The sequence below is a fragment of the Ammospiza caudacuta genome, chromosome 1 (genome assembly GCF_027887145.1).
Source record: "Ammospiza caudacuta isolate bAmmCau1 chromosome 1, bAmmCau1.pri, whole genome shotgun sequence".
Lineage (NCBI taxonomy): Eukaryota > Metazoa > Chordata > Aves > Passeriformes > Passerellidae > Ammospiza > Ammospiza caudacuta.
The window spans coordinates 136,017,846-136,039,349 of NC_080593.1; the positions used below are offsets into that span (position 1 = coordinate 136,017,846).

At 37.8% G+C, this 21,504-nt stretch overlaps 1 protein-coding gene across 1 annotated transcript in view; it reads left to right on the top strand.

The window, feature by feature from the left end:
- The first annotated feature begins 21,110 nt into the window (after positions 1-21,110).
- The window catches only part of MMP16 (matrix metallopeptidase 16), a 163,218-nt gene continuing 162,824 nt past the window's right edge, over positions 21,111-21,504 (top strand). Inside the window, exon 1 of the mRNA XM_058809292.1 lies at positions 21,111-21,309. Within this exon, the coding sequence (XP_058665275.1) occupies positions 21,178-21,309 (132 nt within the window). The 5' untranslated portion in view covers positions 21,111-21,177. The remainder of the gene's footprint in view (positions 21,310-21,504) is intronic.

The window sequence follows — 21,504 nt, forward strand, 5'->3', positions numbered from 1 at the left end:
GCCCAAAGTTTTTAGGTTACATTGTGCTGTTTAAAGGTTTCTTGTGTCTGGTATTTCAAAATACTTTGCAGAAATTTCAGGAAATATGGGCAACAGCAATTAACTAGTACTGGTATATATGAATTTGTGACAGTTTAAAATGTTGGGGGATCGTTTCTCAATTCTTTTGTTCTCTTGTGATATAGACATTGATACTTAAAATCAAAGTACAGTACTTTGCATCCAGCTGGATATTTATTTGCCCGGATTTTGTATGGGGGAAAAAAGTGACTGGAGATGAGGGAGGAGATATATGTAGTGCTCTGGCTGCATTTTCTCTATTCTTCCCTTTAATTAGCACTTCACAGAAAAATCTGCCAGGCTGCTCTGGGAGGTTAGAGCAGAAGTCCCACAGGTTCTTCAGCTATACCCCTTCCTTGGGAGGGATAACATTTGAGCCACCTGCTCAAGCAGTCCTGCTCTTCCTCTCGCAAAACTCTGCCTTCAGTTATTATTAAGGACAGTTCTGCATGACTGCATGTCATTTACCAGACACACTGTACTCTTTCTTACGCACCATGGAAAAGACCAGCTTGTGTCTCAATATTTTGTAATATACTTCAGGGCACTTGGAATGGAAAAGACAATTAATGAAGCCAGATATTATTACATTTTATCATTAGCAAATAGAATAGGGAAAAAAGGACAAGATAAGAATATAGGATGATATAAAAAAGCATTTTGGACTTCCTTATCATCCATTTGTTAAGCTGAGATGTCAAGTTTCAGTCTGTGGACACAATTCTCTCATTATCAGGTGAGTGCAGATATCATGGTTCTGGTAATTTTTTTTCTTTTTATTACTATTTTGACTAAGTACTATGGGGAAAAGGGAGAAAAACAAACCTTTAATCTGCTTTACCTTATACTTTGTTCATAATAATGTACATACTTTAGTGAAAACATAACAGAAACACTAAAATTAGTTCCATTTCATTAGCATGACACAGCTACTTTCTACCTTGCAAAGAAATCTGTATATAAAGTGAAATGAACATTTCTTTAAACATGAACACACAAAATTCTTTTCAAGGAGAATCACCAAAGTCACTTGTCATCCAAAGTGACACAGTCAGTGGATCTAAATCAGAGCAACTTGCTTAGAAATATTATTTTTTGCATCATTCTGACACTGCTCTACAAGGAGTTTGGGATAATAATGTTATTTTATAGTGGACTTGAGGCCACTTGAGTATAATGGCCCAAGGATATTCATTGCATAATTCAATAACTGATTGAAAAAACTTTAAATTTATAGAAAAAAATTGCTACTATTTGTGCCTTTCTTTTGGGAAGTAATAGTAGAGGCCCATCAAGAAAGAAAATGGTGATTATTTTCATTCTTTTATTCACATTACCTTTAAAGAATCGCCAAACAATTCATACTAGAAAACTGAAAAAAGAAGTCAGAGAATATTCCTTTCATGACTTCTAATGACATGAGAATGTGAATTAGCAAAACTAATTTTGGCTGTTGAGATCAGACGTTTTAGCATGCCAAGCAATTCAGAGCCCAGTTAAACTGCCCTGACAGTTACTGCACATCATCAGAGCAGGGCACGCTGGCGAATCTCAGCCTGTCTTTGTGACTGACTTCACAAAACCTTACAGGGCTGCATAAGCAAAGGCAGTGCCTTGTAAGATCTGGACACAGATAACCACATTTTTGAACATACTCTATATCTCCCTGTGTTAAGGTTTCACCCGACATTTCTCATCTTATTTGTCTGGTTCCTTGTGCCTTAGACACAAAAAGCTGGTCAAAGACATGAGAAACCTTCCATTGTTTTGGCAGCAAGAAACTACAGGCACTTCTGAGGAGCATTAACTACAAGGTATCAAGAATTCTTGAAAGAATAGTTTAATCTTTCAGGGTCACCTCATTATAGATACAACTTCCTGAAGAATAATTCTAAAGAAAGGATTTTCTATCTATGCCAATGTCATTTCTTTCCTTAATTTTCTGAGGGAAACTAACTGGCAAAACAGATGGAGAAAAGGAAGACCTTGAAGCAAAAAGAAAATATCCCAAAGGAATATTTTAGCTTATAAATCAACATGTTTCCTTATACTTTTGCATCAAAGGTTTATTTATTGGCTAGTATAGGCACTTGAGAAAACTTAGGTATAGTTGTCAGACAAAGAAAATTAGCAGATAATCTGATTCAAGCACAAAATAGGACTGCAAATATCCTGACTGTGATTCACTGGATATTAATCCTGATTTTCTAGAAATACACTATTTAATAATCTAACCACCATACATAATAGCACAATTTCAGAATTCCAGAAAATTATATACAATTTAGAGAGGGCCTACATGTCTGGGCTCATCCTCAGAAAGAAAAAATATAGCAATTTATTCTAAATATATTTTATTATAGTTATGCCCATAATTATGCCTATGCTTTGGCTTCTTACATAATCTGTGTAGATAGTTTCCTCCAGAGGTAGTTCAGCATGTTAAGTTAAAGCAGGAACATTTCTTACTGAGAAAGAAGAAAGCTGTGAAGATTATAATTTTTTCTACTCCACCTCCTGGCAAGTGTTAGTAACTCCAAAAAAGAACCCACTAATCCACTTAAAATTGCCTTATAAGGGATATTTGGTAGAAATCCAAAAAAACCTCAATCTTCTAACAGAAAATTAATAAGATTATATATTATTTCTGCTACTTGGATTCTGATCTTGGTTAGAGTGCTTAAGGTCCCTTTAAAAACATGGTGAAAATAGTATTTCTTCTAAGTTGCTGAAGGATTAATTTGAAAAGTTTCCATATGAAAATTATAGAGGCTCTGAGTTTACTAAAAGTTCACTGAGTTACTGAGATGTCCACAGAAGAGGATTTTGCTTTCCGAAAGGAGTATTGCTTTTTGCTGCTGGCATGACACCTTCCTACCAGTCCTGCCTTTCAGCCACAAGGAGTGAACATGTAATTTTAAAGTCAGGAGCATTTAGTTCTTGAGAGATAAAACTTCACATATCATTTAATAGTACTCTTATAATGAACCTAATTTTGAGTTTGTGGGAACACAGTAACAGGCAAAAATTTAATTGTAATAAAGTGTGGGACTTATTTCAGCTATGCTGTACCTGGATCTACAGTACTGGATGAGATGGTTTAAGAAATATCTAAGGTTAAGAGAACAACATGCTGACAGCTGGATGTGGAATTTATCTCTTCAAGGTTTTAAATTCAGACCCCTACTATTTCTGAAAGCTTTACAGTTATTATTAGTGAAAACTTGCTCAGAAGCTGATTTCCAAGAATCAGAAAGGACCAACTGCTTTGTTGGGGCCAGGGGCTGGAACCCTGACACCAGTATTCACTGCATTAGGTAGAGCATATGTCTTTCCTGAAAGATTATTCCATAAAACTTCACTTGGACATTCTAGAGATAAAACCTATCTAGGCTTTTCCAATCTGAGTTTTAATATTTATATTTTTTTCTTATGTACATACTACGGATAAATCAAAATTTACACACATGCAATTATTTTACAGTTCCAGTACATTCTGGGAAAAATGGGAGAAGTTATGGACTTATCTTAACATTTAGCTGGGTAGAAGGAAAAGATGGTTTCATGTTCTATTTCCCTTCCACGTGCCTATCAGAAAGCACAGGGAATTCAGCAGCCTGGTAAAACAGGGAATCTACGATGTGCTACAGAGAAGGCTCAAGCAGAATATATTCCTCCATCCATCTAGTGCAACAGCTGCGACCTTCTAGTTTACAGTTTTCTCTTTGAATTCCTTCTAGAGCATATATCCATATTACTTTATCTTCAGGATTAATTCAATGTTACTACTAAACAACATTTACTCATCATCTTTGACGTCACATTCCAGTCATTATAGCAGCATCTCCTTTGGCATCTGGAACATATTTCCATTTAAACTGATTTACCTATAATTTCATATGCATGTTTATTTCCTTAATCCATTTCAGACCTTGCACGTAAGTGTATGTGTGTATAGCAACTGGAGATATCATTAAAGCTTTGTTAATACTAGGATGAAATTTAAAGACAGTTTTTTTCTCTACTTTCACTGCTCAAATTAATTTGCAAGATTCGTTTTATAATGGAACATAGTGTTAGTGCTGGATATTTTGTTTCCTAATGAATGCATGTTACTATTTTTCTCAGAATAATATTCTAACATAGTCTTTTTGTTAATTTTGTCTTTAATACATTTTTCCTACCTACATGTCCTCTACCTCAAAGACCTAGACCTCTGAGAGACCTGACTAGTGCCACAGCTACTGAGTAATGTTTCTTCAAATTTCTTTAGCTGTTCTTCCCAGGATTCACAGTTAATGGCAATTTTTCCCTGGAGCAAAACTCTGAGGAGAGGACAATTTTCTTATAATACCAAAGAGAATAGCACTTAGACAAAACTACATATAGCCTTTATAAAGTGTCCAAATTTAGTTCTTGTTTTCTCTGTTAAACATCATTCAACCTTTTTCAAACAAACTAGCAATATTTGGTTATGGAAGGCTTTGTTTGGAATTAAATCTGCAACAAAGGTGTCAGTTCCTGAGTCTGAAGGGCCTTCAAAGTACCCATAAAGACACAAAAATTATTTATTTTCATTACTTCTTTTTAAAGTATGACTTTTTGAAGACAACAGACAACAGACATGCAGGGAATTAAAAAGAAAAGTTCTCTGATGTTCACTAACTTTTGGAGAGTGTAGTGGCATTGTTTGCAAAGAGCATCAGTTGCTGCTTCTCTTCTCTAGTTGTGAACAGACCAGCTAAAGTATCAATTCTTAAGGTGACAAAGCCTAAAGAAAAGTCTGATTTTCTTGGCATGGCAATAGAGGGCCACATGCTACATGTACATACTAAAGCATGTAGTGTCTTTTGTGGTAATAAACATCAAACCAGAAAAATCTAGGTGAAGGACACCAAAAGACTCTTTAAAAGGTTTTGTAGCCTTTGCACTCCAATGAGTATCACAGAATTACAGAAGCACAGAATAAGCTGAGTTGGAAGGATCATCAAGTCCAGCTCCTGTCCCTGCACAGCACCATCCCCAAGAGTCACACCATGTGCCCAAGAGCTTTGTTCAAATGCTTGAACTCTGTCAGGCTGGTGCTGCGACCACTTCCCTTGGGAGCCTGTTCCACTGCCCAATCACCCTCTGGGGGAACAACCTTTTACTGATACCCAATCTAAACTTCCCCAACACAGCTTCATTCTGTTCTCTCAGGTCCTGTCACTGGTCACCAGAGAGAAGGGATCAGTGCCTGCCCCTCTTCTTCCTCTCACAAGGAAGTTGCAGACTACAATGAAGTCTCCCCTCAGTTTGCTCCAAGCTGAACAGACCAAGTGACCTCAGCCTCTCCTTATTCAGCTTCTCCTCAAGACTCTTCATTATCTTCATTGCCCTCATCTGGACAGTCTCTAATTGCTTCATGTCCTATATTGCTGTGCCCCAAATGCCCCCAGCACTCGAGGTGAGGCAGCCCCAGCTCAGAGCAGAGCGGGACAATCCCTCCCTTGCCTGGCTGTGCCTGATGCCCCCAAGGACAGGGTTGTTCCCCCTGGTTGCCAGGGCACTGCACTCACATTCAACTTCCCATCAAGTCTGAAATTGCATTGTATTTATCATTTTTGTACACTTGCTGTATAATCTATGGGTTAAAATTAGGCTTTCATTTACCACAGAAATCACTACTCATTTAATCAGATGTGAACCATACACGCTAGAAAGCTGCAGCAAAGTTCTGAAGAACAAGGTGGGAAATGACCAGAATATTTCTTTAGAAATGTTCTTTTTGCCATTCCTTAGAGTCCAAACATTTTTGAAAGAGACTCCTAGCTACTCTTCTACTTTTTTTCTCTGATGCTTTATTTATGTTTTCCTTCTCATACTTTAAGCTTTAGTATAAACTCCTAAAGCATAGCTTTTAAAGATACTGGTAAGTCTTTCTGGCACTTTGCAAATCAAAATAGGATTTGATGATTTTACTTTTCCAACTTCTTTATGTATGTAAGGGACATTTTAACGAGTAGGACATGAAATTATTGCTGAGGATAAAGACTGAAGGTCTTAATATCTCAGGTTGAATCATACTAGGTAAATGGAGTCCCTGAAATTCTCTGCTTACAAAATTATCCTTTTGACATTTCCCGTTCTCCTCATGGAAAAAGGAATATCTGAGGACCAGTACATCTGTGTACCATTTGTATGCCTGGGATATGAAAACTGAAGAAGCTGAATGAATAGTGTTCCCAGTCTGGAGTCAGTCAAACACCCAGTCACTTAAATGGTTCCCCGTGCTTTTCCTTATTCACTTAATTTTTTTTTTAATAAAAATGGAATGTTGTTATTTCAGTTACATTAACAATGTTATTGCCCTCTAGTGGACTTATTTATTTGCAATTGCATAAATTAACCTGAAAAAGTTTTCAGAAACATATGCTCTGTAACATAGAACAGTGAGTCTGAACCAGAAAATAACTTTGATTGAAAAATATCCCATTAATTACATTTCAAAAGGTATGTGCTGGGGATTATGAAATGCAAATTATATTGGAAGACAGAAAACTTCTTGTATTACATCAAATAATGAAAAAATTCTGTGGCAATAAAGTCTCAAATATCTATCTGGCAGGGGCATCAACCAGTCAAGAACGGCATGACTGCCTAAAGCTCAAAAAATACATCAGGCATGTAGTGACAAGACAAGGGGAAATGGCATCAAATTAAAAAAATGGTAGGTTTAGGTTAGGTATTACGAAAAAAAATTCCTTACAGTGAGGGTGGTGAGGCACTGGAACAGGTTGCCCAGAGCAGCTGCAGATGCCCCATCCCTAGAGGTGTTCCAGGCCAGGCTGTATGGGGCTCTGAGCAATCTGGTATAATTAAAGTGCCCCGTCCGTGACGGGGTAGGGCAGGGTTGGAACTGGATGATCTTTAAGGTACCTTTTAACCCAAAACATTCTACAGTTCTATGCTGTCTGCTCCTCAGTATGCATTATTCAGTCCCAATAATGCTAAGGCATTATTCATATTCTATTGTAGCTTCAATGCTTGGTTCAATTTCTGAAATTAGTCAGCATGTAAAACTGTGTTGGGGACAGACAGAAAGCCTTGAAAAATGTTCAATCAAAGGGTAAGCAGCACAGAAAGGCAACAAAAGAAAATATTGTCAGAAGAATATCAGAAAATTATCAGGCCATGCATAAAATATAGGAGTTTTTAAATTAGTTCATAAAGATTAAAATTGAAGGTACTGGTCTAATAAAGACAGCTAAGGTGAATAAAGAGGTAGATGGATTTTAGAAAGAAACCACATTGGTAGGTCTAAAAGCATTGTTTGAGGAACCTAACTGGCCATTGCAAACTGCACTGAGCATCAATCTAGATAGCATAGTTAGATCCCTTCACATGTGTCTAAATGTGGCCTTTATATATGAAATGAATTGCAATTTGGATGTTCTAACTTAGAACAAGAATCAGTGAAACTCTCTTTGGGATAAAATATGTCTGAATTTTCTATGAAATACTGAGTATTAATGGGAGTAAAATATGGCTTCACAAATATCACAAATTTCCATGTTGCAGCATTTCTAATGTGAATATAATTTGGTAATTTAATAATTTTTTAATATCCAGTGGGAGTTATTTTAATATTTGGAGTCCATCAATAATACTTATTTCACACAATAAGAAGCTACATAAATATTTATTAAATGATGCATAATTTTTCAAAACCATTTCTTAGCACATAGCAGGCTTGAAAATTTGACTGAGAGAGACTGATTACTGCAAATTCCATTGCTTGTGCTTTGAAGTGAATTGGATTACTCTGGATTTACACAAGGGCCTGGAGTACATTAACAGGCTTTAGCTACACTAAGCAGCCTCACCTGGATCTTCACCCAGCCACTCTTCCTATGGGCTTGGAGGTTTCATGAAGCTCATGCCAGGACACGCAGCCCTGGCCTGCTGTGGAGGTGTCCCCACACCTGCCTCCTGCTGTCCTGCTCCAAGGGAACTGCACACACCTGGAACATACGCTGTGGCAGCCTTGTATCCAGCCCTGTCTCCTGTCACCCCTGAAGGAATCCCTGTGATCTCCCCAGACCTGACCCATGATCTCATCTTAGGCGGGACTGCTGATGGATGCTGCTCCTCTCCTGGCCCTGCCTTCCTGCAGCAGTGCTGTTCTTCTGCCAGAGAGAGCGCTACCCTGCCTGTGCTCAGCTCTTCAGCAGACCAGTGAACCATCCTCTTCTGGACTAGACCAGAGCCCTTTATCCAAGGGCCTTTGTTGCTCCCTGGAAAACAGATACATAAAACAAGGATTTTTCCCTAACAAGTTCACATCTAGTATCAGCAAATTAGGCGCAAATTTATGTTTGCTTGAATTTTGTGAAAAGTGTTTAATGCTTCTGAGTTTTAAGGGGAGAGAGGAGTTCTATACATCACTCATAAAGAATTAGGGATAAATTTTTATACAATGTACTTCTTTGACAATTCTGAATATTTTTTAATCTGGTATTATTCTGCTCCTGTCGTAAAGAACTCTAATATATTCATAAAACCCAGCCTTCACTTATAATCCCCTTTCAGAGCTTTAACTGCAACTTAAAATTTGGCTTCAGATTGCATAATTTACCAAGTATATTCTCTCAACAACTGTCGATTTAGGCAAAAAAATCACAGTAAAATCACTGTGAAAGAAGAGACATCCACAGTCGAAAATTAAAATTAGACAAAGACAAATCTTAGTTTGACTATTTGGTGCCTACCTAGGAGTTTTGCCTCTAAGGGTAGGGGAAGTGCACAACATTAACCTGCTGGTGAAAATGTGGGCAGATATCTTAAACAGCCTCAGAGAAGAATGCAAGAAAATTTGGCAAGCGGGTGCTTTGCCTCTTCCATTATAAAAAATTTATCAGTTTAAGTGCTTGCCAGAACAGGTATCACCACGCAGATATAAGTCATCATATACACAGCTTCTAAGGGTGAACATGTTGAGATGTGTATCAGCCAAGCAACAACTCCATCCCTGTACTATTTCTGGGGTCAGATCAACTACAAAGAAACTCTGTATGCAGCTGATGAAAGCAAGCAGCCATTTGGTCATAACTGTGATCCATCCCTAGGCTAGATACAAAAAAGGCCATTAGAGTGGATTCCTCATATTAAGGAATCTCTTTGGTTATTCTGAGTTTGAATTGTGCTTCGCTTGTCAAGAATTTAATAACATTCTATAAAATTATAGGATTGACTCTATGAATAAAATTGACAGGATCCAGATTTACAGCAATATTTGTGAATGAGAATCTAGGACTAATTTTATCATAAATAAATCTATAGGCAAATATTCAATAAACTGGGGGAACTCACATCTCTGGGTTGTAATTATATGACACATGCCCCTTTGAATTTCAGTGGATGCAGGATTTCCTGATTTCTCTTGCAAGGAATAAAAAACTGCTTTCTGTACTGCACAAAAATTTTGCTCATGCAGTTTTAACATATACCAAGCAATTTCCAGACAAAGGATATTTTCTCCCAATTCAGTCAGGCAGTAATAAGTCTCATAGTTCCACTTCTTGATCTCATCCTATTACTTCACTATTTCTGGGTTCCATTGTTCCAATCATGATGTTATCAGACAGTATCATTTTTCCTGCTTTCTCTTAGTGGCACTGATACTTCATCTTCACCATATCAAATCTCTGGCCTGCATCTAAAAAGTATATTCTCCCATTCAGATTGACTCATCATCTTTTATCAGTCATTATCTTTTTCTTTTTCCTTGTTGTTGATGGTTTTGTTTTTTGGGTTTTTTTGCTTTGGTTTGGGGTTGTTATTGTTGGTTGGTTGGGTTTTGGGTTTCTTTGGTGATTTTGTTTCTTTGGTTTGGTGGTTCCCTTTTTTTTTTTTTTTTTTTTTTTTTTTTCCTCTTCTCTTTCCTTATTATGGAGCAGTATGAAAGTGGCCTTCAGATGGATGTCACAAACCAAACCAATCCCTTTGATCAGGGAAGAGTTCGCTTCTTCCATTCACCACATAAAACCAAAATGTCTCCAAAAAATGGGAGAAGAGGCAGAGGCAATAACAGAAAGGTGAAAGACTGTGATGCCCTTTTCCCAGCTGTAAGAGTAAGTTTAGAGACTGTACTGGTAACTGTTAGGAGGACTCATGGCTTTCAGAAAATGACATCACTTCCCAAAGCTGTACATGCTATAATTACATCACAATTGTATTATTGTCATCATATTTTCAGAACAGCAAGCTCATGTCATTCCAAGCAAGTACATTTTTAATCATTAAATGAAAAGGTTTTAATTCCAGGAGCTAGAGCAAAATGTATCATCTGTCTGCAAAGATAAAACGAGAGTGTACTGGTGTTTCAAAGAGTAGTCCCATTAGCCAGCACACTAATGTGTTCCACAAAAGCCCACAAAACTTCACATCATGTGATGATCTTTCCTGACAAACTAAAAAAAAAAAGAAACTTATACTTAATAACCAAATCTATGATCTATGTACTCCAGAAATGCTAATATTTCTTTGTTCTGTCTTCCTTCTCAAGGCCTGGAACTATTAAAAAACTTTTATACAAAATTAAACCCTGATTAAATATCAATTTGCTTTATTTCTAAGGTTGATTGCATTACTTACCTGTAATTCATCAAAACGATAATTAGTGGGTCAGTCATTTGGTCAATCTACTTTGCTTTCAGGCAGGAGTAGATTGAAACATTCTCAGGTTTGAATTTTCATGGCCTTTTCAAAGTAGCCTCTTCCAACATTTACATAATATTAGAGCAAGACAAAAAATATGTCTAACCTAGCTATTGTGTGTTTAAATTAAGTCAAATTTATCCCACAGTGATGAGGGATAATTGTGTTCTTTTCATGATAGTTGTACATTTTCATGGAAGTGATTACCATGTCCTCTGCACCATCTTTCTTTCTAGGCAGTACAAATCCAATTTCCAGTTCAAGAAAAAAGCTTTTCTCATCTGTTTTTAAATCTCTGATCATTTTGTTGCTCTTTTCTGTTTGTTTTCTCTTAGAGAATGGTGCCCAAACCTAATTTCTAGATGAAGCCTTGCCAAGTCTGAGGAAGGAAGGAAAAAATATCACTCAGAGCTGTCAGTTTTCCATGAGCCATTCCCAGAACAACATTTACCTTTTTTGGCAAGCTATTATAAACCTTAATTCAGACTAGGCCACATTTATATTTTTCTGTAGTCTTTCTTGTGTTGCTCCTCCTCCTTTTGTAACTGCCCATATAACATCTTTGCCAAGCATGGGACTTGTATTTATCACCATTAGATTTAATCAGATTTGGAATCTTTTCTCTGATCTCCAGAATACTGACAAACTCCATAGTGCCAGTTCAATACCACGATGCCAATGCCATTGCATGAGTACTGTCAAGAAATTTTCCAAAGGGCTGGAAAACTAAGTATCCAGTAATAATACCTTAAATTTGAAAAGTTCTGTGCATGTGATACACGTCAGCAAACCATGTTACCTATGTCATCGTCATTTAAAAAAGTTAATAAAAATCCAAGGAACTGTAAAGCAAGATTAGAAAAAAGGCTTAAATATTTTAAGTATTTGTAAAGTACCATAATGAAACAGTTCCCTTAATACACACCACTTTTGAATACTGAAGTAATTTTGTTAGACCGAAGACCTAACTTCTACAGACTTTGCACTTACCGGATATTCATATAATAAAAAATAAACAAACTTATTTTTCAGCATTATTATTGCTTCTCTTATCACATAGATACTAATCTGATCTCTGATGCATTAACAAAGTATTTAATTTAATCTCTTGTACTGTACTACAAGAGATTATTTAAGTCACATACAAATTTCCTGAAACAAGTCCTTTGGTAGTAAAAGTTTGTTCCATTAAAACAATTAAATCACTCTACAGCACATGAAGCTGAATGGTGGAAGTGACTCTGTCTGCTTTACACTTTTTTTGGAGTGGAATTTTTAAACAAATTATTTTTAATTCATAGGTTACTTGCAGTACACTTACTGGAAATTTCCAAGTCTTGTATGAGTCTGTGTAGCCTTCTAAGTAATCTGATTATTATTTATGGTCCCCAAGAATTTTCTGTATGATCACATACTTATAGATGTATTTGAATTCCTCATCTAAATATAAAGTCAGCTATTTTCTTTAGACTATTGATCATTTATGTGCTTTGTGGATATTTAGATTTTTTAACCCTCAAATTTTAGTTTTTCAATGATAAGCTTTGCTCAGAATTACATTAAATAAGGAAGAAAAACAATTACAAAGCTTAGAGTTCATATAGACATAGGAGGGCTCGTGTTGGAAGGGACCATAAAGATCATCCAGTTCCAACCCTCCCTGCCACGGACAGGAACAGCTTCCCACTAGACCAGGCTGTTCAGAGCCCATCTAACATGACCTTGAACACTTCTAGGTATGGTGCATTCATTATTTCCCTAAACAACCTGCTCTTGTGCCTCACCAGCATCACAATAAATAATTTCTTCTGAATACTTAATCAAAATCTACTCTCTTTCAATTCAAAACCATTCCCCCTTGTCCTATCACTACATGCCCTTGTAAAATTTCTCTCCATCAGTCTTGTACTTAGACCTACAAACTACAGACTACAACTCTGTGTATGTTAACATCACTTTGGTTAAATAAATGAAGCACAAAAAATTAGAAAAATCCTAACTAAATTCTTTTATGAGCTCTAGTCTTCAAGTTGTAATGATAATTAAAGAATAGACTAGCTCTCTTATTTAACAAAATATGCTCATCTTACAGAACTGAGCTCCAGACAAGATAGAGCCAGTGAAACAGAACTTTCTCAAAGAACGAAGGAGAAAACTTTTACTTCTATTTTAATCTAAGCTCCATTGTTTCTATCCATATTTAAATATATATCTTCTCACTAGGATACAATTCATATATTTAACACTTCTTTTCAATACTAAACATGGATGAATATCATATGTTTGAAGTTAAGTGCATCTGTGGGTTTGGGAAAAGCAAGAAGTTTCTGGTTCCTTTGAAATCTCTGGATTTTCTCTGAAATTTCTTGGAGAAAGATAGTACAAAGCATCATAAGGACCAGGATCATATTTGTATTTACACTTTGTACAGAGCAGAATTGGGCTGGAAGAGGGTGCAGGTAGGTGGTGTGTTACAAAAATCTTCAGTAAATTTTGTGTGACTTTGCTGTGCCTCAGTTATAGAGGTCACACTAAACTGAACAAGTAAGAGTTGATAAAAGTCTACAGCATAACCTAACTGCTTTATATATGCTCTTTACAGAATACAGATGTAAAACTGGATTGCTTATTTGGACACTGGACACTTTCTTGCCAGTGTCACTGCCACCAGGAGTCATGTATACACAGACTTTTCAAAGCTAATAACCATCAGTTGTGTCTCACCTTTTTATAGAATCATAGGATCATAGACTGGCCTAGATTGGAAGGGACCTTAAAGATCATCTAGTTACAGCCCCCTGATCTTCCCATCTTTTTTCCTTTACCAGTGTGCACTAAAAACATAATGAATTTAACTCTATTTTAATAGCTCTATACACACCTACCATACCAGCATATCTACAGACAGGTTTGAAATGTGACCCTTTACATGAGGTCATCCCCACCAAAATGCTAGAGTAATACTGCAGTGCATCATCAGATCTATCCTTTTCTTCTTAACAATCTACACCAGCACCTTCATCCTTTTCCACATATTTTATGTTAACTATTTAAATTTTTGTTGCTATGGTCCTGATTGCCCTGGAATAGCAAAGAACAGCCAAGGTGGCCATGAAGTTTGACTGTTGAAAAAAGTTAACAAGGCAAAATTTGGTTTCAGCTTAATTATGTTAAAATAATTTCCTCTCCTCTCCTTCTAGAACACAAATGAAAAACCACCTGTAAGAGGAAGAAGAGAATGTTCACGGTGCTCTAATTAAGAAGTACACTGCGTTAAAAATGGAGGAACTGAACATTCTTTAGTCAGAGGAGCTTGGGAACAGGAAAACTGAGTCAGGTCCAAATTTACATTCCCCAAAGATATGTAAAATCATCTATACAGCGCAACTAGATTCTCTGAGTGTGCAGTGCATTTTCAGACAGCAACATCCCAGTAAATATTTTTGCCCTACTATCCTGAAGAATTCATTTTCTGAATCTTTTCTTTACTTCATTTTCCCAAATTTTTCACCTTGGGATTATTCCGACTATAAATATTCACCCACCTTCTAACATTCTTGCACTTAAAAGCTGCATTTCTAAATTTAACATTTCTTACTAGCCACTAACATTCAAGATAAAAAGCTGAAATTGCAAATGGAACCTTTATGCTAGTCTTATGAGAGTGTGCATTATTTTATAGTCCTCTATGACTGTACAACTACTTCCCAAATGACAGTTAGTCAATTATAGCAAAAGCAAGCTAAGATAATCCTAACATGGAAGGTTGTCAATAAAAGTGGAAAACAGATTGTAGTTGGAGGAATAGAGATAACTGAACTCTCAGAGTGTGATTTTTCCTCTTTCACTTGAATAGCTGTTTCTATCGGATATGCATCTGCCACTTTGGGTGTATCTGTACTGCAGAGTTAAGTAAAAATAACCTTAACCTTAAGAAACCTCCTCTTTCTTGAAGGCTGGCCTCTCCAGATGTATTTGCAAGTATGTCCTTTTAGAACACATTTTCTTTTGTTAGCACTACTTTCCCTTCACAAGAAATACACAGGTTTTTTAAAACTCTCCTCTCAACTCTTCTTAAACAAAAGTTCATACATATATGGTATAAAGTAAAATGATCTTAAGAAGTCATATGTGTCTGATGGTTTTGAGGGAAGTTCCTCCAGTTCTTGGGCTACTAAAGCTGTAGAACTGCTTTTTAAAACCTAAACTATAATTCATGCAGAAGTAAGTAATTAAAGAAATTATGCTGTCACAGTAAAGATATTCCTGAATGTGTATGTCAAGCATAATAATAATTTTCTTTCCCAAGACTGAAGAAAAATAGCTTTAAGAGGTGCAGTGATTTCATTAGTGACACTGGTAATTAACTCTGAAACACTCACCAGAACTCCAACACTCACCAACGATATTTAAATATTAACATTTCCATCTATTTTACTGATACTCTTTTGCCAGATACATCCCATCCATCTGTGAAATTCCAGTCCTAGGTTTACTTTTGCCAAGCAAAATTCTCTCAAAATTCCAATTGCCAAGACTTATTCTTCCCCACATAACACTTCCAACATTCATTTACACTGTAAACATATGGGAAAATATGTATTAAGTATGTTGACAGCTTAAAAGAAAAAATATATAAAATTAAATTTAATGGACAATGAAACAAATGACACAGGTTCTAAGTACAGTCGATATGAGGATGTTAATTAATGGAGTAATTTTAAAATTGCCTATTTTAAGCCATCTTGCTGTGGAATTTCCAGCTGGGTTTGAGCAACACAAGACCTGGAATATTTATCTTCCATTTAAAATTCAAACTGATATGGAGCTATGGAGGCCCTTGTATTTACCTTGTACCAGCCATCTAGTCCAATTAGACATTTAAATTCCTCTGAAACATAATATTTATGACAGACAGTTGTTTGTGTCTTTCTTGACCAAACCCTTCAGTATTTCTCAGAGGACCTGGTTAGTTTTCAAGCCATTTAGCTATGCTTGTGTATTGCCTCAGAATCGCTCATGTCTTCCACCTCAAATCTGCCAGACTCACCTGACACTGCTCTGTGTTGTTTTTTCCGTGTCATGTACTGTGCTTTTCTCTTACCTAATACCAATATCAATCTTAAACACAGGAAACCTTGTAAAAATCAATGAGATGGTTAAAATCTTACAACAATCACTGGACTGCCATTCAGACCCTACTGTATAATCAGTGAATAATCACCAGTACAGTCAAAAGGAAAGATGGACTGCTTGTAAGTTTTTGGCTGTAAACATTTTGGGTAGTTTTTGGTAGACTTGATGCTTCAATGGGTCTTTCTTGCTCTGCAAGAAAGCAAAATATCAGAAAGCATGAAGACAAGGCATCAAGAGTGGGAGAGAAAAAAGAAGCATGAAAACTGTCATAAAGCAAAGAAAATAAAGTTTCATGAGAACAGTTTCACAGAGTAAACAAGTAAGGACTTGATTTCTTCAGTGCATTTTTTTACCTCTTCTTCACTAACCCAGAAATAACTCACATTCCTAAAAATGCCATCAAAAAAGAGATATTTTTAATTATTGTATACTTAATGATGATTTTCTTCCATGGTTCCATAGGGGCCACTTCTCTTTCTCACTCTATATTCTCTCTCTTTCAAATGTATTTCTCTCAGTATTCAGCTACAGAATTCTATTTTCTGTTCCTATTTCTCTTCACCACCTCTCCTGCCTTCAAGAGATTAGGAGATAACTTTACTTGTTGACATGCGTGTTGCCTCTACAGAGACAAAAATAACTGAAAGCCTAAAAAATGCCTCACAGAAGAGATTTTACCCTCAAAATAGCTGAGGTAGAGAAAGCCCTGAGACAGAGAAATTACATCACAGATGAGGAAATGATGCTTGAGTTGCACTAACTTGATTCATAACTCCCTGAGCAAGCACCAGAGTAACCTGAGTTCCCTCTGCTTTGTACAGAATTGGACATGACTTATAAATGTCTCATTGAACCTAAATTATTCTATGATATTATGGTTCTATAAATTAGAAATTCAATGTAAAACTTCCTTTAAAAGAAAACCTTACACTTTCAGATTTTCTTCCTCTCTGACTTCACTGGCTCTTTGTCAAAAACCCCAACCACACATGAATCAAAACATTCATAAATATTACTGATTTTTATGACTCCAAGCATTTTCCTTGTGATTCTACAACTATGTGTGAGGTTTTACACTGTCATTTGTTGTTATCTTTACTTAGGTTCTTTATAAAGCTGTTGATGGAGCTGCAAGAAAACACAGTAAAGTGCACTGACAGTGTAAGTCACTTTTACTTCCTGACAGGATAACCTTATGCCTACAGTGAACCTTGGTTAAACGGATACCTGAACACAGGCAATATGAAAGTGATCCTGACAGGAATATATATTCAATGTAATAATCCCTCCTACACTGTTAAACTTGATCATTGCCTTCACATCCTGTAGGACCTTTCAAACAGCCAAACAAAATTCATATGGACACATCTATGAAAATCTCATTCCATGAATAAAAGGCAAGGTGTTTAAAACATCATTTGCAAACCATAACTATATATAACAGTCTAAAATATGTGATATCTACCTTCACTCTTTGCAGTTTGTTACATCTTGTAACAAAGCTCTCTTTTAAAAGTTTCAGCTGGTACCATCTGCAGCTAAGCAACACAAAGCACAGAAAGGACAACACGCAGTATTTTCTTTTTTTTTATATTATTATTCATTATATGAATTTCTATTCATAATTGATAAAGAGAACAAGGAAAAATTTTTGTCTTGTGTTCAGAGCTGGACATAAGAATATATCATGTCTATGTCAGATTCTGGTATTTATCCATTGCAAACCTGTGACTACAGTCATCCATAAAAGATACAGTCTAGAGTCTAAGAAACTCTGATGGTATATGGGCTGACTGGTAACACAGCAGAGAGACAGATCTCTTCCTGCCTTTATAAAAGGCTAAAAGTTTTAGAACTAAAACTTTCCCTTTTTAAATTTTGCTTCCCTACAAACTAGCTCACTCCTTATTAATTACTGCTGGTAACTGCCATAAGCAAGAATATAAAAATCATAAGGGTATTTGATAAAGATAAAAATCTGTAAGATGCATATAAACTACATGACTTGAATCACACAAGCACTTCAACAAACACTTCCCATTTTTTCCTATTTCATTATTCTGCTTTCTTCCTTCTTTACTTGTTTACTTACCCTTTCATCTTTGTTGCTTTTTTTTTTCTTTAATCTCAATCATAATCCCATACACACATAAGTACAAACGGTGCTCTGTATGGAGATATAAATTCTTTTCTATTTTCTTTTTCCTTCTTACACGTCTCATGAGGCTCTGACTCTCCTTTTGTATGTTGCTGCCCGCAGCTTACTCATAAATATTCAAAGCCTTTTCCCACCATTGCTGGCATTTCTTCACTCAAACAAGCATTCCTGAATGATATCTTTCACTTCAAATATCTTCTCTGTCCTTCATATGCCTGTCTCTCCCTTGGTGCTCCTATTCATACATTGCTACTCTCTTTCCTTACTGATCTCTCTCTACCTGTGTGATCTTTCCCTCTCTTCCTCAAACACGCTTAAGAAATATTAATGTGCCTTTGTTGTCCACCACTCTCTTCATATCATTGCTTTTCTTCTTTCTTTCAATGGATACAGTATAAAGGAAAGAGATAGCTGTATTTATGGCCCTGAACCTTTCACAATAAATAGCCAGAGCAGTCCTGGCCAGGAAGATGAACAAAATTCCCATTACAGTAACTTACCTATTTTCACTTCAGCTTCCATTTCTGGACATTGCACTAATGCAGACTGTACAAAATAGACCAACAAACATAGAGCTAGTGTTTGCTGAGGGCACACACACAGAGCCCCTTTGGGAAAGAGGAAAAACAATAGGGACAGTATAAAGTTAGTGTTTCCTTCATACAGTTACAGTGATGAATTCACAGTAATAAAAAGGAAAGAAATTACTGAATTGTTTTTGTTAGAAGTGAAAAAGTTTACTAGATCTCATAATACAATCCACTTCCCTAAGATGAGAGAGGTTAACTATAATAATCTTGCCTATCAAACCTACATATGGAAAAGATTCCACACTTCCACTAGGTAGGTATCTTGTTCCAAATGCTAAATTTGGGACAATATTGTTTGAGTCTATATAAAAACATATATATTTCGGTATATAAACCATAACACTTTAGAAAGTTTTGTCCAACATTGAATCTGAACATTATGAATAATTTAGATTATTGGGGTTTTTTTTCTGCTGAAAAAAATGAAATAGTTTTGTCCTTTTCATAGCGACACTTACCACATAAAGAGATCATTTACTTCTATCTTCTTAAACAACTGTTCTTCCAACTTCTACACCCATCTGTAATTTTCTACATGTCCTACTATTTGGTAATTTTCCTCTGGACTGTCTTCAGTTTGAGACCAAACACAGTTGGCTTCATCAACCCCTTGCAGAAAGGTAATTTGTCCTGTCAGATGTACTGCACACCTATTAATACACTCCACAGTGACGCTGTCTTTTTTCTTTAATGGTAACACATTGCTGACTCATATTTACATTACAGCCCCCAGATTATTTTCTGAAGCGCTGTTACTTTACCAGTATCCTTTTGATTTTACTTTTTAATTTTTCTTCCCAAATATAATTTGCATGCGTCAGTATCACGTTTTCTCCTGCTTCTTCCAAGACATTTATTTAACTTGTGCCTAATTATTCATTTCGTTAATTTGACTTCCCATATTTGTCACCAAAGTGCCAACAGGTCCATTTAGCTTGCTGACAGCTCTGTATTTCATAATTTCATCATTGAGATCACTAAGGATCAGAAGAACAGAAAACGCCTTAATATGAAAAAAGTATCTCACATAAGGAATTCTGCTTAAACAGGATTACTTTTGATTAGGCAGATCACGACATCTTCACATAACTGCCTCACTCTTAATATACAAAATGGTGAGCAACCTAATACAGTCCTACATTCTGCTACCAGGTGCAGTCAGAATTTCGTACACGTAGTGCATGTGTTTTAATTTCAGCAATTGGGCTCAACTACCAGGTTATGGAAATTTCACATCAGATACGTCTTCCTCGTCCTGTTTGTCCCATATAATGATCAAGTATCTTTGCGTATTTTTTGATAACCAAACGGAAAAAATAAGATTCCAATTTCAATTTTTTCTTGTCAGTAAACTTGGGAGTTTTGGAGGTTTTTTTCCCGTCCCCTTTTTCTCCCTCAAGATGCATTATTATAATATCATGTCCACTGATTATGAATCATGACACCTTCCTTATACTGGATGACATATCAAAGGGCCCCATAAAAAGTCCCCTTTACTATTAATTCACGAGCAGTTCATCTGCCGTAATCGTAAGGCATTTTGAATATGATAATATCCAGCATGAAGTTAAGCCTGTGATACAGTATTTCACACGCTGATTTCCCTGATTTCCCTTTCGGACACATTAAGCACAATTTCATCACTCAGGCAGCACCGCGGGCAGGGGAGCGCGGCGTTCCCGGGCACGGGCACCGCGGGCGGCTCGGGGCGCTCGCTCCGCGCCGGGCGCCTCCCGTGAAGAGGCCGGGGACGCTCCGGCACCCGTTCGGCTCCTGGGGACGGGACCGAGGGGAAAGGCTGCGGGCCGCTCCCGGGCCACCGGTCCCCAGCAGCCGCCCACCGAGACTCCGGGCCGCGGCCCGCCGAGCGCGGCCGGGCGGCGCTGGCGCGCCGGGGCCGCCTGGTGGGGCCGTCGCCTCTAGGCCGCCTCCGGGGCGGGGCCATGAAGGTTTCGGCTGAACGTTCTGGAGTGGAGGGGAGCGGCGGGGGGCGAGGCGAGCCAGGGCAGGGCAGCGAGCCGAGCCGAGCCGAGCCGGGCCGCGCCGGGCCGGGCCACGGCAGAGAGCCGAGCCCAGCCCAGCCCAGCCGAGCTCAGCCGAGCCGAGCCAAGGCGAGCCAAGCCGAGCTGGCCCGCCTTCCCCGGGAGGAGGCGGAGGCTGAAGGGGAGGAGGCAGGAGAGAAGGAGGAGAGGTGGAGGAGGCGGAGGAGGCGGGAGCGGAGGGAGGACACGGGGAGGCGGCTGCTGCTGCTGGGCAGAAAGGAGTCGTGCAGGAGCAGCGGCTGTACTCGGACGCCACATTCCCTCTGTACGGGGCTGGTGGTGAGGATGAGCGAGAGCTGACCCTGCCGCGCCGCCGCCTGTGCCGTGAAGTGTCTGCTCCTCCTCCTCCTCCTCTTCCTCCTCCTCCCCGGCTGTGGGTGAACCTGCGCTACGGGCTCTTCACCGACACGGGGGAGGCTGGTTTGTTTTGTGCATTTGTTTAAGGCAAAGAGAGAGAAAGAGAGGTCTTCCACCCGCTGAAGCACATTTCACTATGATCGTACTCGCATCCAGCACTGGAAGCCGGTTGGATTTCGTTTCTCAATCCAGGGTGTTTTTCTTGCAAACCTTCATTTGGATTTTATGTGCTACAGTGTGCAAAGCGGAGCAGTATTTCAATGTGGAGGTAAGATCAGCCGGATGCGTGTGCGAGCTTGTGTGCTTCCCCCTCTCCCTTTCCTCCCTTCCCTTTTTTTTTATGTCCCTCAAATCAAATCAAATCAAATCAAATCAAATCAAATCGCCAGCCAGCCATGTCTTCCAGCAGCCAGGGCATACGTCTGTGCAGGCTTTCCTTCCAGCCGCCGGTAGCTAGCTCCCC